This window comes from Heterocephalus glaber, unplaced genomic scaffold (assembly GCF_053883595.1).
Source record: "Heterocephalus glaber isolate CG9 unplaced genomic scaffold, H.glaber_assembly_v1.0 deba00001145, whole genome shotgun sequence".
NCBI classification, from domain to species: domain Eukaryota; kingdom Metazoa; phylum Chordata; class Mammalia; order Rodentia; family Bathyergidae; genus Heterocephalus; species Heterocephalus glaber.
The window spans coordinates 401,136-420,124 of record NW_028258202.1 but is presented as its reverse complement, the minus strand read 5'-3'; the positions used below and the strand labels follow the sequence as shown (position 1 = coordinate 420,124).

Here is an 18,989-nt window from a genome sequence, read left to right as displayed (position 1 = left end):
CTGAAAAAAAATAACTTAGCAAAGAGAAAAACAAGTAGGGCTCCTGGAATCAAGAAAGAGCCAAGACAGGAAAACTAGCAACCACAGAGAAACTGAAGAAACTAAAGACAATGCAGAGAAAAGAACAAAGCAGCCTGGGACACTAACCCCTAGTTCCAGGCATAAGATCCTGTCTCTGCAAACACAAAGTAAGCCTGGAGAGGACTGGAAGCCTCCTGGAGAAACAATGGACCAGCACCACTAGATTATACAATATCCAAGATTATTGTAAGCTGCAAATACAGTGTCACTCTGAAAATGATTCCTTCCACATGGCATGCTAGAGTTGGAGAAGACATTCGCTTCAAGGTCCACCATACTTGGGATGATATTATCAGAAGCCATTTGGGGAAGGGGTTTATTGTTTAAGACTGAGCTACTCCAGTAGTCAGAAGAACTACACTTTAAGGTCTTCTGGGGTGGCTCTATCACAGTGACTGGGTGGGAGACAGCCACAAGAAACAGCTATGGAGAAGGGGCAAGTTAGTCACAGACCCCCTGAGAAGTTTAAGCAACAGTGAGCTAAAGTTATGAGAGACACAGTGATCTCGCCTGCTGTGGAGAGAAGCCAGGTGCACGGGGGGCGGGGGGGGGGGCAGCACACTGGGTCTGAAAGTACTGACATAAGTCCAGTGGACGGCTTGGCCCTCCCTCTCTTGCAGCCTACTTCTAGCACAAAGCTCCAGTGGTGTTTGCTTTTCCCATCTGCCAACATGACCAGTGATACACCTAGGCTTGGACAGTTATCAAATCTTGAAGTGTAAGGAGAGGGACCTCTGGAACAAGGAGGGCAACTCACAAGCTCACAGATCATTAAAGCTAGCTGGAGATAGTAGTCAGAGATAGTAGTGACTTGGGGCACACAGAAGGGCACAAATACTCAGAGCCTCTGAAGTGAATACAGCCCTAAAGCAAGCACAACTCCATTGACTGACCATGCCCAGGAAGAAAAGTAGGGTAGGACTCACCATTCACACAGCAAAAAGCGAGTGTAGACACAAAAGAGGCCCTAGTTGTGACTCACAATCTTCCACCCATATCTGGTGGATTCCAATACCAGAGGCCCTGGAAAGAAACCACTCACCCAAACACATAGAGTAATCTTTTTGATTCATTTCTTTTTTAATTGTTTTCTATCTTGTTCATCCTGTTTTGTGTTTTTCAGTTATTCTGCCTAATTCTACTAATTTTCCTTCATTCTTTAATTGGATTTTCTCTTCACTTTTCTCTCATCGTCCTTTTTTCAAGTTTTACTTCTTTTTGTTTGTTTTTGTTTTTTGGTACCGGGGATCAAACTCAGGACCTTGTACTTGCGAGGCAGGCAGTGGAACCACTGAGCTAAATCCCCGGCTAAATTTTACTTCTTTTATTTTTCTCATTCCCTACCCTTCCATTTTTATTATAACTATTAAGCTTTATTAATTTTTAGCTACTTAGTTTACTGTTATTACTCAATTCTTTTCTTTGTTAATGGTGGTATAGTTGCTTTTAGTAGGTACTGTATGTCAGTTATTTGGTTTGTCTTTGTGTCCACATTATCATTGTAGATCTCTTTTCTAGTGTTAAAAATGGTATAGCTGCTGGGAGTGGTGGCACATACCTGTAATCACAACACTTGGGAAGCTAAGGCAGGAGGACTGCCCCAAGTTCTAGGCCAGCCTGAACTACATAGCAAAACCCTGTCTTAAAAATACAAAACCAAACCAAACACCAAGATATAGTTGTAGCTATAGGTTCTTACAGTATGTCAGTCATCAGTTTGTCTTTGACTCTATTATTATTGCTGATTTCTATTGTTAACGGTGGCATGGCTGTTGCTTTTAATTGGTTTTTACTGTATGCCAATATCTGGTTTGTCTGTGTCATTAACATTACTGCAGTTTATTTTTTCTCTCTGAGTGCTGCTGGAGATTGAGCCCCCACAAGAAGGTGGGACATTAAAAGACCCTTGAATATTACACTGAATAGGATGAAGAGGGGTATAAATACCAAAATACAACCCAATTCAGGGACACGTCACAAAGAGAGAATTTAACTAAAAAGATTTCCACAAAAAAAAATAAATAAATAAAATTTTTTAAAAAAAGATTTCCACAGTAGTGAGTTTCTCTACCCTAACAGATCTTCCACAGTTAAAAAACAACAGAAACATGAGAAATCCTCCCTAGCTCCCCAAAAGTCAAACTCAGATACTGATATAGAGGAAGCTATAGGCAAAGAACTTATTTGAAGAGATAAAAGAAACATAAGCAAATGCATAAGATGTTTAATGAGTTCAAAGAGGATTTAAATAGATAAAGAATTTTACCAGTAAAATGTTCAACAAGCTCAAAAAAGAATAAACTGAGTTAAGCAAAACAATACATACTAGGGGCCGGGGATTTAGCTCAGTGGTTTCGCCACCTGCTGCGCAAGCGCAAGGACCCGAGTTCAATCCCCAGTACCAAAAGACTAACAATACATACAAGACATAAATGACCAGTTCAGAAAAGAACAAGAAAGCATGAAAAAAAAAACCAACCAGAAATATGATATAAAAAAATTCAATGGAAAGCATGGATAGAAGCAGGCTTAAACAGTAAGGACAATGTCAGAAATAGAAGCCAAAGTAGATATAGTAGATCATAAACTCATTGATACCCTAAAATGACAAAATACCATGCAAGCTGGATCCAACAGCTGCTACTTTACTCAAAAACTAAAATAAATAAAACCAACCTCAGAATTATAAGAATAAAGGAAAAATGAGAAGACATTCAAAAAGTATAAAAAACATATTCACTGAAATCATAGCTCAGCCAGGTATAGTGGCACATACCTGTAATCCTAGCACTTGGAAGGCTAAGGCAGGAGGACTGCCACAAGTTGTAAGTCAGCCTGAGCTACTTAGTGAGTTCAAGGCCAGCCTGAACTACATAATAAAAGTCTGTTTCAAAAACAAACAAACAATCAAACAAAACAAAACAAAAAAGAAATCATACCAGAAAACTTTCCAGATCTGGGGATAAAATTCAATATTCAAACATAGCCAGGCATGGTGACACACGCCTGTAATCCCAGCACTTAGGAGGCTGAGGCATAAGGATCACCCTGAGTTTGGGTCAGCCTGGGCTACACAGGGAGACTCTATCTCAAAAAAGCAAAACAAAAAAAAAATCAAATACAAGAGACATATAGCCATGATCAGAAAAGAGCCTTTCCATGACACATCATAATCAAAATTTCAGAAATTCAACAAAAGGAGAGAATATCAAAAGCTGTTAGAAAAAAAACAGCAAGTAACATATAAAGGAAGTCTATCAAAATAATTACAGATTTCTAAGCATAAACCTTGAAGGCCAAGAGAACTTGGAGTGAAGTTTTTCAAGCCTCAAAAGAGAACACTGGTCAAGCTAGACTCTTATATCCTACAAAATTAGCCTTTAAAATTGAAGACTTTCCACAACAAAGAAATCCTAAAGAAATACATGACCACTAAACCATCATTGCAGAAAATACTTAAGGGAATCCTAGACAGAGACCGGAGAGGCCACCAGCACCAAAGAGCCCAGTGGAAAGTATATATATGTAATTGTGAGAGCAGTTAAATGAAAGGAAAAAAATAAAGGAATAAGCACTGGAAAAATAATGCAATGACAGAATTCAATAAACACCATACAACAGTAGTGGGCAAACCTATAGCACTCATGCTGCAGTAGGGTTTATCACTGATGTTAATGGTCTCAACTCCTTAATCAAAGGACAAAGATAGGCACATTGGATCCCAAAACAAAATGCAACCATATACTGCCTATGAGACAAAACTCATCCAAAAGGAAGTATAGACTAAAAGTGAAAGGATGAAAAAAAAAATACACCATTCAACCAGAGCCCCAAAACAAGCAGGAATAGCTATCTTATTTTCAGACACAGCCAACTTCAAGCCAAAATCGATCAGGAGAGACAAAGATAACCACTATACACTGGTAAAAGGAATAATTTAACAGGAAGAGAGAACAACAGTAAACATACATCAAATCCCACACACCCAACTTCATAAAACAAAAATTACTGAATTTAAGAGAACAGACATAAATACAATCATAAAGGGGGACTTCAATACCCTACTCTCACAATTAGGTCAACCAGACCAAAAAAAAAAAACAATAAAGAAACATCAGAGTTAAACCACAAATGAACAAAAAATAAAAAAATAAAAAATAAAAAGCTTTTGCACCACAAAAAAACCCAAAAAAACCCACAAATGAACAAATTGAAATAATGCACTTAACAGACATCTATGGAGTATTTCATCCAATAAGAACAGAGCTTTTTTCTGAGAAGCACACAGAACTTTTTCGAAAATATTCTCCGGCTTAGGCCATAAAGCACACTTAAATAAATATAAAAGAACTGAAATGATCCCCTGCTTAGTATCAGATCATAGCGGAATGAAGCTAGAAATCAACAGCAAAAGAAGCCACAGAAACTATGCCAACACATAAAGATTAAATAATACATGATTGAATAATCAATGGATCACAGAAAAAATCAGGGAAGAGATAAAAAAGTTCCTAAAATCAAATGACAATGGAAGCACTACATACCAAAACCAATGGGACATAATGAAAGCAATTCTAACCTAATGAAGAATCTCAAAGTCCTAGAAAAGCAAAAATAATCCAAATCTGAAACTAATGGAAGGTAAAAAATTATAAAGATCAGAGCAGCAATTAATAAAATTGAAACTAAAAAAATACAAAAAAAAAAAAGATCAATGAATCAAAGATCTGGTTCTTTGTAAGGATGGGAAAGGAATCTGGGGATGTGAGGGGATGGGAAAGAAGGAACAGTAAAAAGGATTAAGATGTATGTATATGTACCAATTCCCCCATGATCAATGTATTTACTATGTACTGTAAACATATACTAATAAAAAAGGAAAAAACAGATCTTGAGCCAAAGCAGCTCAGTCAAGCTGTCCCTACAATCTTGGCCCACAGGCAACTGAGATAATACACGTTTACAGTTGTTTAAAAATAAAAACAAAATCTTCAAAGAAAAAAAAAACTTATGCTCATAAAGAACAATACAGCAAATACAGAAATAAAGGCAACTAAGAAGAACCATAGTTCACCTATTTTCTTTAAATGGCCTAACTATTCATTCTGTTTATTCAGTTAATATTTATATGAAGTAACTATTGTCACAAGTTCTGACTCAATCCCCATAAGAACATATACATTCAAGTACAAATATATCACATTTCTTTTTGGGGGGTGTGTGTGTGTGTGTTACTGGGGAATGAACCCAGTATCTTCACACTGAGAGCTACATGCCTGGCCTTTATTTTTTATTTTAGTTGAGTTTTTTTTTGGTACTGGGGATCAAACTCAGGACCTTGTGCTTGCGAGACAGGTGTGGCGCCACTGAGCTAAATCTCCAGCCCCCCTTTGTTTATTTTGTGACAGGCCCTTGCTAAATTCACGCTGAGCCTGAACTTGTGACCCTCCTGCCTCAGCCTCACAGAGTGCTAGGATTACAGGCATGTGCCACAACATGACAGGGTCAAATATATCACATTTCTGTTTCATTTCCAACCTCAGCAAAAACCATGGCAATTATAAATGTAAATGACCAAGGAAATAAGATAAAAGCAACTGCCTGAATGTAATAGTTCACATTTAATACCTATGATAAAAAATACAAACTACAGGGCTGGGGATATAGCTCAGTGGCACCATGCCTTCCTGGCAAGTGCAAGGTCCTGAGTTCAATCCTCCATACCAAAAAAAAAAAAAGAAACTACAGCCAGCCGTGCTGGTGCACACCTGTAATCCCAGCACTTGGGAGGCTGAGCCAGGAGGATCACCACCAGGTTTGAGGCCAGCCTGGACCATATAGTGAGACCCTATCTCAAACAAACAAAACCACCAAACATATTAGTGTGAAGGTCATGAGTCCAATCCCCAGCACAAAAATAAAAACTATACACCGATGGTTTTATTCAAATTTATCCAAAATAAAAAGCTGGGAGTATGAGAGTTTCACCTACCTGAGAAAGATCAATGAAATGATTGGCTTCTGCCATCACTTTCACTCGGAAATTTGTACCATCATCTGGACTCAGGGCATAACAGAATACCTAAAAGGCAGCAGAGTATATTTAATAACCTTGGCTCAATTTTCTTCCAAAAGACACTGGGTTTAACACTTAAAATGACAGGAAAGCCACCACTGTGGGCATTTTTTTAAAACACTGATTCTCTCTAGAGGAACACTAACTAGTCTTACCTCAAATTTATCAGGATTGTGCATGCCTGGAATAGACTGCATAAGGTGAGAAGTAGGATGATTCCCAAAGTCAGAACTCACATATCCTACACGTAGTCGACCATCACTGAGCTTCAAATCTTTTGGATGTTCATATGGTGGTTTATGAAGAACATTAATCTACCAACAGAATCCAACACTCATTAGTAAAGTTGAGTCTATATGTAAAATTTCATCTAAGAAAACAAAACAAACCAAACCTACATCTCACATTCATTTTTCCCAGAACACTTCATTTAATTCACACAGCCAGTCTGACATAATTTTAGAAGTTTGTATAATATGCTTCATACTTGACCTGTTTCTACAGTCTATGAAATAGTCTGAGCAAATTTAAAACTTGTAGAAATGTGAACAGAACATGAAAAACCTTACAGCACCTTGGAAAATTCTGTAGGGGAAGAAGTTTTTAAAAACTAAAATTATGACTAGGACTTGAATCTACTCTCCAGAGCAAATTTCAATCTTTGATCAAGGAATGCGCTAATTATCAAAGATGTGTACAAAATACCACACTTGGTGAAACACTATGGTTTCCAACCTAAGGAAAACATCATCACTTAATGTTAGTGTTAAGAATTCCACCCTATAAAGTGGAGGGGATTATGCTCAAGACAGGCTACAATGGAAGGGACTTCTGAGGGGCCTGACAAAGTTTCATTGCTCGACTTGGGTGGAACACTTTATGATAATTAAGCCATATATGTGCTTTACATAGTATTCTGTATTTGTGATTTAGTTTACAACAAAAGGACTAAAACAAAATCACACCTTATCCAAACAAAGGTTCCCATGCCGCTCAGCAATAGCCTTCCTAAAGCCATGAGAAAGAGGATATAGCATACTATGATGAGGATGCACCGAGGGTAATCTATTCTTCTCTAACTGGTCTGCCACAATACTGACCAACTTCTTCATTCGCTCATCATAGTCTGTCCAATCACAGACAATCTAGAAGAAAACAAAGTTATTATCTAGAAAAATCATATCCCAGGGTTTAATACATCTTTAATCTAAAATAATGTCAGATAACCTATTACAAACAGTCTTAGCCAGGCACGGTGGTACACATCTATAATCCCAACACTCAGAGGCTGAGGCAGGAGCATTGCCATGTTTGAGTCCAGCCTGGGAAATTCAGCAAGACCCTGACTCAAAATAAAAAATAAGTGATGCCAGGGATATACCTCAGGGGCACCATGCCTGCCTGGCAAGTGCAAGGTCCTGAGTTAGATCCCTGGTACAAGAAAGAAAAAATGAATTAAGGGCTGGGCATAGGGGCACATGCCTATAGTTCCAGCAATCGGGAGGCTGAGGCAAGAGGATCACAAGTTTGAGGCCAGCTTGGGCTACATAGTGAGTTCAACGCCAGCCTGAACTACATAGTGAGACCCTGTCTCAAATCCCCCATCAAAAAAGATGTGCTATGTACATGTACCAATAAAAATAAAAATTAAAGCTGGGTGTTGTGGCACATGCCTGTAATCTCAGCACTCAGGAGGCGAAGGCAAGAGGATCACTACAATTTCAAGGATAGGCTGGACTATATAGTGAGTTCAAAGTCAGTCTTAAATACATAGCTAGATTCAGTCTCAAAAAACCTTAATAAATAAATAAAAATTTTAAAGGGCTGAGCAGCTTGGTGTAAAGGCCCTACGTTCAATCCCTAGTTACAAAACCAAACTAAACCAAACCAAAAACGCTACCTCTACTTAGGCTTGAATTATTATGGCACATAACAGTTAAAAAGTGATTACAACACTGAAAGCCAATTACTGGCCTGTTATTCTTTACCTGTAGGCAATGAGCCAAGTTACAATAAGCATCAGGAAAATCAGGCTTAAGTTTCAGAGCTGTGCGGTAAGAAGCTATTGCTTCTGGAATATTCCCTGAATCCTGAAAATGAATGTGAGATGGTAAGATGTTTTCTAAAATTAAGTATTTCATATATTCCATGCTAAGATGCACACATCATAGTAAACAGCAGTACCTTGTGAATGGAGGCCAGATTGCTGTGAGCATCTGCAAATGCAGGATTAATCTGGATGGCACGAGTATAACATTGTAAGGCTCCCTGAACATCCTGCATCTCCTTTAGAGTGTTTCCCATGTTAGAATAGGCATCAGCAAAGGTAGGACTGATTCTGAAAGAGAGGACACAAGTTTCATTTATCCAGCACAGAAGTCTTTATTTTCTAATTTGTTCTGTTATTAAAAGCCATTTTAACTTAAAATTAAGACAATTAAAAAGAAAAATAAGGCCGTGAATTTCTTACCGAATAGCTTCCTTGTAATGCATCAAAGCTTCCTGCAGTTTGCCCTGCTGTTGTAGTACACTTGCTAAATTGGAATGTGCAGCAGCAAACTCTGGGAAGACCTATAAAAAGTCAAGATCATAACTGAAGTAAAAAACAAAAACCTACCAAAAAGAAAAAAAAAAAAAAAACCTGCCAAAACAGTAGTACTAACTTCCCATAACCCTAAGAACTTTGCTCAAATACCCTAAACTCCTCTCTATCTTTTCCAAGTCTACTTATTCAAAGCCTAGTAGCTCAAATTCTACCTCTTTATCTCTTTTATGGCTCTCTTTGTTCCAAACATGAGGTACTTCTCTTACTTTATGCTGACCGCCCCTGCACAACTGAAATCTCTTTCTTCTAAACTCCTACCACATCTACTAACCATCATACAGCCATCAGACGTTAAAATTACTATATATACTACCTGGTAAGGTCTCTTACAACTGTAGCTTACTGTTTGATTTTTCTGTACAGATCCTGTCTATCCATAAAATAATGAACTCTTTTTTTTTTTTTTTTTTTTGTGGTACCGGGGATCGAACTTGGGTCCTTGCACTTGCGCAGCATGCAGCGAAACCACTGAGCTAAATCCCCGGCCCTATGAACTCTTAATATAAGGATTTTCTTCAGTCACACAGGACCTCACATGTATTTTAGGTACTCATTTATGGGTTCACTGAACAATTTTCTTTTACATGATTCAACTACTATCTTTTACAAAAGACATGAGTAGCATGACAAACTTAACTGCTTTCCCTCTATTTTTGCATAGGCTAAATACCCAGCCATACCATCCTCAACATACTTCTAATGCTTTACGGTACAAACGAACTGCCTCTTCAATATTTCCCTGTTCTCGTTTGATATTAGCTAGATTATTGAGAGAGTCAGCATGGGTGGGACACAGTCGGAGAGCTGTATTGTAACAATCTTCTGCTTCAGCAACCTAGAAAACAAAACAAACTATTCAAAAACTATACAAATGAATCACAGGGTGATCACTGATACTGTTCTCACAATGTTCATAATTGCTAATGGCTGTAGCAATTATGGAAAGTGGGTATTTTCCAGTATTCCTTCCATTAAACTCCAAAAAACCCCCAATATAATCACCTCAATGCTTAATAACAATATGTATGAGAAAGAGTTCTTTAATTCTACCAAAAAATCAAAGACTAAAAATCCTTACACTGCCTTTCTCTTTGAGAGCATTGGCTAGGTTGCAGTAAGCATCAGGGAAATGTGGTTGCAGTTCAATAGCTCGCCTGTAGGTGTCTATTGCCAGATCTATCAGGCCTTGCTCATAGTATACACAAGCCAGGTTGCCGTGCACCACTGCATGATTTGGACTCAAGCTTAGAGCACGAAGGTAAGCTGCCACAGCTCTGTAAATAAAAAACACACACAAAAAAAGCAACTAATTTTGACTGGATGCTTTGTTATAATTAATTCATGCTATCCTATACAAAAATACAGTAATTAACTATAACTAATTACAATTAATTCATGCTATAATACTTACCCTCAAACCAAAATTGCACCTTTATAAAATGTATTTTTACCATGAGAAAACTGTTTATTCCCAAATAAGAAATAGGCTTTCCTTTGACAATAAAAAGAAGTTGGAGGGCCGGGGATTTAGCTCAGTAGTTTCGCCGCCTGCTGCGCAAGCGCAAGGACCAGAGTTCGATCCCCGGTACCAAAAAAAAAAAAAAAAAAAGAAGTTGGAAAATCCAAATTTACAAGCTTTTACAATCAGATCAAAGGAATAACTGAGTCTAAGAGATAATCATTTCAACAGTTTTACAACCCAGGAAATTTCAACTGAACTCGCAGTGAGAAAGATAAAGGTGTTCAGGAAAGGTAACAAGGAAAAGTCAAGAAATAGTACCTATATATTAAAGATAGCAAACATCAGGAGCAGGAAAAAACAATATACTAGAAAAGGAAAATGTGTTGCAATGGGCTGTTGTCATTATTTCTCAGTACAAACTCTCAATGTAATAAACCAAGAAAATTTAAAAGAACATTCTCTCACCTGTCAAAAATGCGTGCCTCTTTCAAGACATTTCCTAAATTGATATAAGCATCCAGAAAATTTGGGTCAAGGGTGACAGCCTAAAAATTATAAGAGAGTTACTTAGAACAAGTTAGGATTTTGTCAGAGTAACTTCCCATTTAAAATTTTTAATTCTTAAATCATTTTAGGTCTCCAATTATTTTTTTTGGTACTGGGGATCAAACTCAGGACCTTGCACTTGTGAGGCAGGTGGTGGCACCACTGAGCTAAATCCCCAGCCCTCCAATTACTTTTTCTAGGATAATTAAAATCTTGTTTTATTTTATTTTTATTTATTTGCTTAGGTACCGGGGATCAAATTCAGGATCTTGCTTTATTTTAAAAACCTGATTATTAGGGCCAGGAATGCAGCTCAGCGGCACAGTGCCTGCCTGGCAAGTATGAAGCCCTGAGTTTGATTTCCGGTACAAAAAAAAACCAAAACACAAAAAACCCTGATTATTTACTTCACTTCCTCTCACTATTTACAAATCTCAGTATCATCAAAATAACTTCTCGGGCTGAGAGTATAGCTCAGTAGAGTACTTTCCTAGCATGCACAAGGCCTCAAGTTCCATGCCCCAATACTACAAAAACAAAAAACTTCTCATGTCTCACACATTATCATGAGCAAAATGGATCCAGAAGAGGAAAATAATTAAAAACTGGATCTCCCAATTTTACTGAGCTGAATACTTTCTGTGACTGGCCCTATCTTATTCACAATTAGTCTAACTGTTCTAAAAAATAATTACAGGCTGGGCATAGTGGCGCACATCTGCAATCCCAACACTCGGGAGACTGAGGCAAGGAGGATTACCACGCATTTAAGGCCAGCCCAGACCACATAGTAAGTTCAAGGACAGCCTGAACTACATAGCAAGATCCTGTCTCAAAAAAATAAAAATTAAAAAATTAAAAATTGCAGAAAAAAGCAGCAAGCTCTTAATGAAAAGGAAATATATACAACTGCATACCCATTAAGACCTTAGGAAGATATGTAATTAGAGGTATACAGTCAGTAAGATACATTACATCAAGGAAATATTAAATGATGTCTCCAAATAGTTCCGAAACTGTCCTAAAATACGGCTGAACATATCTAAAACAGTGATTTTCAGCCTGATACTATATTAAGAATTTATCTCCTTAAAAGACTCCTAGACACTATCACAGCTAGTTAAATCAGACACTCTGAAAATGGGGTCAGAACATCCCTATTATAAGTTTCTCATGTGCAGTAAAGTTAGAGAGCCACTGATCAAGAAAGATATTCCAGAGGCCAAGGTATAGTTCAGTGGTAGAGTGCCTAGCATGCATGAGGCCCTGGGTTCCATCCCCAGCACCAAGAAAGAGACCTGAGTGTGGTAAATGCAAACTGAAAGGACAAAGGTAATGTGTTAACTGTAAAAATATTAAAGATTCCTAAAGAACACTTCCTCTCCACTTAGATGGCAACTCTGTAATAGAAAAAGCATGATCCATTCAACTTTGTCTACAGTGACAGATGACTACCCTAAAAATCTTTTTAACTTATAGAAATTTTAGGGGATTTAGCTCAGTGGTGCTGCCTGCCTCGCAAGCGCAAGGTCCTGAGTTCGATCCCCAGTACCACAAAAAAAAAAAAAGAAAAGAAAAAAAAGAAATTTTAAAACATACACAAAATCAACAGAACGTAACAAAACCACAGGTTTCTGTTACTCATCTTTAACAATTCATAAATCACATTCAACTTTACTTAATCTATATGCCAATCTACTTCACTTTTCACATCATTCTGAAGCAAAGCCCTGACATCTCATTCCATTTGAAAATATTTCTGTATATATCCCAGGAATGAGACAAGAATGTTTTTCTACCCAACATAACCACAATACCATCACCATGCCTTTAAAAAATAACAGTGATTTCTTAACATCAAATATTCCTTTACTGGTATTTCTGATCAACTAAGTCAGGATCCAAATAAGATCTACAAAATTTGTGAACATGCTTTTTGAGTTTCTTTCAAACCTTTAAAATTAATTTAAACCTCCATTTTTATTCCTGTAATTTGTTCAAAAAATCAGATTATTGTCCTATATAGTTCATATGGTAGTTTGGATTTTGCTGATTGCATTCCTATGGTCTCTTTTCCCTGGCCCACGTATTTCCTATAAACTAGAAATCCGATTTGGGTTCCTATTTTTTTTTTCAAGGCTGGAAATGGAACCCAGGGCCTAGCTAGTCAAGCACTCTACTAAGCTATACTCCCAGACTTCCTGTTTCTTTATACAAGACTACTTTACTGATGAAATTATTTAGTTCTATCACAAGGTACATAATGTCTGACTGTATCTCTTTTTTGCCCATGCTAAATGCCTCAATCTACTAATGATGACATTCTATCATTCCTTCATTAGCTAGATTTCTTAATTTTTTTTTTTTTTTTGAGATAGTGTCTCGCTATATAGTTCAGGCTGGCCTTGAACTTGTGCTGATCCTCCTGGCTCAGCCTCCTGAGTGCTGGGATTACAGGCAGGAGTCATCATATCTGGCTACTCATTACCTTTATGGGCATATTACTGGGATACTTTGATCTACATATACAATGTAGAAAGATTAGACCAAGCTAATTAACATGTCCATCATTTTAAAAGATTGTTTAAAATTTTACTTTAGGTTTTTCTTTTGTTTTGAAACAGGCTCTTATTATATTGACCAGACTGGCCTCAAGCAATCCTCTTGCCTCAGCCTTCTGAGTGCTGGGACTACAGGCATATTCCACAGCCAGCCTCTTTTGTAATTTTTAAAAACATTTATTTATGCATTTATATATTTATTTACTTCAGTACTAGGGACTGAACCCAGGGCAACTGCTCTGCCACTGATTTTTTTTGAGATGGGGTCTCACTATATAGTCCAGGATGACTTTAAACTCACTAGTAGCCCAGGCTGGCCTCTAACTCTTGGTGATCCTCCTGCTTCAGCCTTCTGACTGCTGGGATTACAGGGGTGTGCTACCATGCCCATCCCCGGACTTTTATTTTTTTTGAAACAGTGTCTCAGTAGGCTGCTCAGGATGAGCTTGAACTTGCAATCCTCCTGCATCAGGTTTCCAAGCAGCTGAATTACAGGCATGTGCTTCAAGGAAGCTTGAGGCAACCTTGAAATACACATATTATTAACTGTGGTTATCATGCAGTGCAATAAATCAGTACAATTTATTCCTTTAGTTTAAATGAAATTTTGTATCATTTGATTTTTTTCCTTCCCTCATACCCCTTCTCCAACAGCCTGTTTCTACCTTTCCACTGTTTCTATTACATAAACTTTGTTAGATTCCAGATGTTAAGTATGATCATCCAGTATTATTTGCTCGGCATATCTCATATAGCATAAAGCACAAGCAACAAAAAAAGCAAAAATAAACCAGGTGTGGTGGCGCATGTTTGTAGTTCTAGCACTCTGGGAGGCTGAGGCAGGAGGATCACTGAGTTCAAGGCCAGCCTGTACATAAAAAATATAAAATGGACTGGGGATGTAGTTCAGTGTGAAGGCCCTGGGTTCAATCTCCAGTATCGCAAATAAAACACAACTGGTCACACGAAAATGTTAAACATCTCTAATAATCAAGGAAATGCAAACTACAATGAGATATCACCTCATACCTGTTCAAATGGCAATTATCTAAATGATAAACGGTAAGAAATGATGAGAATGTGAAGAAAAGGAACTTTTACACTCTGTGGTAATGTACATTTGGACATTAATATGGAGGTTTCCTCCAAAATGTATTTTCTCTTTAGCCAGTTTTCAAACTGAGTTGCTCCCAGGCTGATGTAGCACATTGGTAGAGCACTTGCCTAAGCATGTATAAGGCCCTAGGTTCAATCCTCAGGACGAGCCCCTTCCCAAAAAATCACTTTTAAGTACTATAGTACATTCTCAATGCAAAAATGGAAATGGCTACACACACCCAGCAAATACTACAATACTGTCAGAAAAACAAAGATATTACAATGGCTGATTAAGTATATGCCTATTATTTAGTTGTAGTAAGAACATTCTGTACATATAAGCATTTCATAAATACCAATTAATAATTTAATGACTAACCTTTTCAAAGTGATGAATTGCAAGCCAAATCTCCCCTTGCGCATTAAAAACACAGCCAAGATTACTCCAAGCTACTGCAAAGTTTGGTTGCGTCTCAATTGCTTTCAAATAACATGCCTTAGGAGGGGTTAATGAAAGAAGATGGGAGGGGAAGGAGGTAAAGGGAAAGGGAAAAATTTGTAAAGGGAGAAAAAAAAAAAGATTGGGGGAGGGGGAAGAAGGTGATATCATTATTCCTTCTCTGACCAGCCAAAAGTGACCCTGCAGCATAGGCTCGCTTGCGCTAAAACTAATGCGCTGCCACAGCTGGCTGCTCCTGCGCCTGCGCCACCAGAACCCAAGTGCAAACCACCATGTTCAGTTCTGCCAACCAATGACCAATCTTTATTCTGGGACTTATCTGGGAGGCCAGTTACTATAAGACTCTAATGCAGACTTCTCTCACCCAAAAACTAAGGGCTCTGGTTATATTTTCAAGTGATATCTAGAAGGCGCCTCTTAAGGCCAAGTATTCCAAAGTATTCCACTGTTTCCCAAAGTGTGTTCTCTACAAAGTGTTAAGTCATCACTAGAAAAAAAAAAAGATTTCATGATCAGATAAGTTAGGAAAAAAGGGATTCCCTAAGCCTTTAACAGTATTAAAAGGTTCCCTCAACTTAGTTGGCCATGGAACTCTCCTCTCACTGAGGATTTTATTAGAACACTATGAAACACATTTTGGGAAATGCTGCTCTAGACAATAACGTTCTTCACTAACCCTGTGCTGAGTCAGAAAAAAATGTTCTTCCTCCTAGGGATTTAGCACAGTGGTTCCAGCGCCTGCCTTGCAAGCACAAGGTCCTGAGTTCGATCCCCAATACCAAAAAAAAAAAAAGTTCTTCTGCCAAGTCAGACATCATGAAGCCAGGCTTTCAGTTACAAACCCACATTGCCCCTATCTTCTTCGGAGGACTGAAGCTAAAACCTCACATGACAGGACTGCACCTAGGTTGAGGTCCCTGTAATGCAAATGCAAACATCGCACGCGCCACCTAACAGCATCGCACTGCGCAATCGCTGCGAACTGCTGCGCTACATAGAACACCCCTAGACGCAGCAAACGGCCAACCAGATCCATTAATCTACTAGACAGGCCCGTAGAGAATATTTGTTTAATGAGATTAGTTGGACTTGAGGTATATTAAAACCCAATTTTATCCAAAAAGGCTACACAATAGGACTGAGGGAGCCAGTCAATCAGATTACTCATCTAGTCAACCGTTCACAGGGGCTCATTCGCACGCAATGCGCATTAACGCTGCGCAGCCTTTGCGCTACTGCAGGGTCACAGCGCATCATCAGAAGAGCAGAATGCTGCAATCCAAACAAAGAAGAAAAAAGGAAAAAAAATGAACAACAAGAAGAGTTAGAAGCTTTTACTAGTAAATTATCTCTAATAATTTTTAATAATTAACTTTTACTTATTTTTGACAGAATTGTGGCTATAGTATAAAACATTCTCTTACATAACTTGCTTGTAAATAAAATTATTTTAAGCTGTTTCTGAAGCCACAAGACAGAAGATTCAGGCATGGAGGCAAATTGTTTTGCTGTGGCAGTTACAAACCCGTTACCATATTTCTCATCATGTGACTTTTCGGTGCGTTCCTTGCTGGAAGAGGAGGAGGAGGTTGTGTGTCTGCCCTAGATCCAGGCCTCGAGCTCCCTTCAGCGAGGCACCTTACGCATGGAATAGGAGGTTTCACCCACCTGAAACCTTCTAAATACAATATCAATGGTGAAAAACCAAAAACAAGAGAGAAAATAAAAACAAGATCATTAGTAAAAGTTCAACAAAGCAATTGAAATTCTTTGGATGTCTATTACATATGGGAATGAGGACAGTCTCAAGTCTGTAACATGGGAAACATGCACAAGGGAGAGGGTTAATCAGGGCTATTGCATACAGCAGGGATTTTTGCTGGAAGAAAGGCTCTTCAATTTCTATAAAGACAACTTAATTTTGCTTCCATCTACTAGGAATATGCTGGCTTGAATTTTCAAATGCACTGATGACAAAAGAAATACATTGCAATTTACTCAAGAGTATTTTCTTGTTTACTAAGTTCTCACAAAAACCAGAATAACATTTTTCAAACTAGGTGTCTCCAGAGCTCTGAAATAAAGAAGTCAGCAACCTAAGGCAGGCGCAATGTCTCAGCCTAAACCAATCTCTAAAGCTGCGGTGAAGTGCAATTCATGTTAGCTGTCCGCTTGGTGGGGTGAGAATTAATAGGAGCTTATCAAATATTTGTTCTATAAATTACCAATCAGATTTATCAGCTAAGATTTAAATCAATTACAATTCATTAGCTGGAAACCTACATAAGGTTAATCCAAAGTGTCAGCAGAATTTATGAGCTATGCACTTAAAAACTAGTGCCTTTTAACATTAGATGGTGCTGAAAAGCCTTCTCCCTCCCTGAATGAAGCAAACAGACAGCTACGCTGCGCATACACTCCACGCATTAGCATGCGCGTGGGGCTCAGAGCAACAGGTGGGAGTTTCAGAAGCATTCTGGTTTCTCCCCGCTCCTCACCCCTGCAGCGTGGTTGCGTAAGGTGGCTTGTAACAAGACAATTGCATTTATAAATTTAATTGTAAATTATACCAAAAGCTTTAATTAACCCAACCTGGTGTTCAAATTCATTATTTAGAAACAAAGAATGCTAAAAGCCACCTTTCCACTTTGGCAAGTTTTCTTTCGATCAGTCCATTTCCCAAACAAACCAGCTTTGTCCTTCTGACTTTTTTTTTAAGGAAATGGGGTAGGGAGGAAGAAAAGAAGGAAGTGAGGAAGAAAAGAAGGTAGACAACTGGGATTGGAAAAGAGGAAAAGGAAGTTGGGGAGGAGTGGGGACAAAGGGCAGGATGTTCCAATTATTAATTTACAATCATTTTAATAGCCTTTCTTCCACTGTAAAAAGGGTGAGGAAGATGAAGGGAGGAAGGTTAAATAAGAATTTTAAATGCCAGTATTACAGGGTAACATTTGGATGAAATTCTTCTCCACTTACAAGCCACAAAGGACTTAGAAGAGCAGCATTTTCAATGGCACCTGCATCACATAGGAGTCTTGAGCCAAAACAGAGGTGCTCTGCTTGTCACCAGCAGGCAAGCCTCAGATTTAAAGGAATGTTATTTATTCCCACATAAGATCATGATAGAGCCCACTGTCATAAAGATGATCTAGCTCAGCAGAAAGGCTCCACAATGTTCAGGGTCTTGCTTTACCCCCAGATTTAGAAGATATATGCCAAAGCCTGGCCCTGCTCTAGTCTGTGGCAAGTTAGGCTGAAAGTTTCCTCAGTTTCATAGGACTGCTTTGTGAAGATAGCTCAATGAAGAGTTGAAGACTTGGCAAAAGGTACAGGTTTTCGTAACACTGATGTTTAAATATGTTCTATCAAACACCTACCTTGGCTTCTTCCAAGCGACCCAGGGCTTTGAGCAGGTTCCCCAGGTCACTGCGAACACAGTACAAATCCTAGAAAGCCAGAAATACTATCGTTAATTATACTCTGCTTTGTTGATCAAAAATATCTTGAAGCAACTCCTGTGCATCTAGTTTCCTGCCATTTTATGGTCAACTAAAGATTCTGCTTGATAAACTTAAGTCCACAACCACTCCCCTCATCTTCAATTCCAAATCCCAAAAGTTCCAAAAACTCACTTGGCTAAACCTGACCTGAACTGACAGGACACTATTTATAAAATTCATTTCTCTTGCTTAGAATAAATACTCATTTCTTCTGCTGCAGAAATATAAATGTATTTTACTATAACATGCTGCTCCAGACCTGGCTAGACTTAATAATATACAGTATTATTTTCTACAACCCTGAAAATTCTGAATTTTGAAATGCATTTGGCCCCACCAGCTTCAGATAGATGACTATAGGACCTCACAAGAGCCTCTCTCCTCTCCAAATGTCGGTTGTTTAAAAAAAAATGATTGAATATTTATTCAGCTGTTTTATTCAAGGTTATGATGAATCACTCCTGCATCAAGGACCAAAAATTCTCCATAGCAGGCAAAACAATACTGCACTTAGCAAGCTATTACCTATCAACAAACCTACCCTTTGGCTCTCAGGCATTTAAAAACCTTGACTTCATTTCACTCTTAGGCAGAAGGCTT

General features: G+C 38.2%; 1 protein-coding gene across 4 annotated transcripts in view; it reads right to left on the bottom strand.

Moving 5' to 3' along the window:
* Ogt (O-linked N-acetylglucosamine (GlcNAc) transferase) overlaps positions 1-18,989 on the bottom strand; it is a 49,291-nt gene that overhangs the window by 20,081 nt on the left and 10,221 nt on the right. For all 4 annotated transcript variants that reach the window (XR_015451043.1, XM_087210534.1, XM_087210532.1 and 1 more), the window contains 11 exons: positions 18,267-18,335; positions 14,809-14,925; positions 10,690-10,769; positions 9,841-10,036; positions 9,457-9,597; positions 8,628-8,728; positions 8,342-8,495; positions 8,146-8,247; positions 7,123-7,302; positions 6,313-6,471; positions 6,074-6,163 (listed from right to left, as the gene is read on the bottom strand). Coding sequence is in view for 3 of the 4 variants with exons in the window: in XM_087210534.1 (XP_087066660.1) it covers positions 6,074-6,163; positions 6,313-6,471; positions 7,123-7,302; positions 8,146-8,247; positions 8,342-8,495; positions 8,628-8,728; positions 9,457-9,597; positions 9,841-10,036; positions 10,690-10,769; positions 14,809-14,925; positions 18,267-18,335 (1,389 nt within the window). In the remaining variant the exon portion in view is untranslated. The remainder of the gene's footprint in view (positions 1-6,073; positions 6,164-6,312; positions 6,472-7,122; positions 7,303-8,145; positions 8,248-8,341; positions 8,496-8,627; positions 8,729-9,456; positions 9,598-9,840; positions 10,037-10,689; positions 10,770-14,808; positions 14,926-18,266; positions 18,336-18,989) is intronic.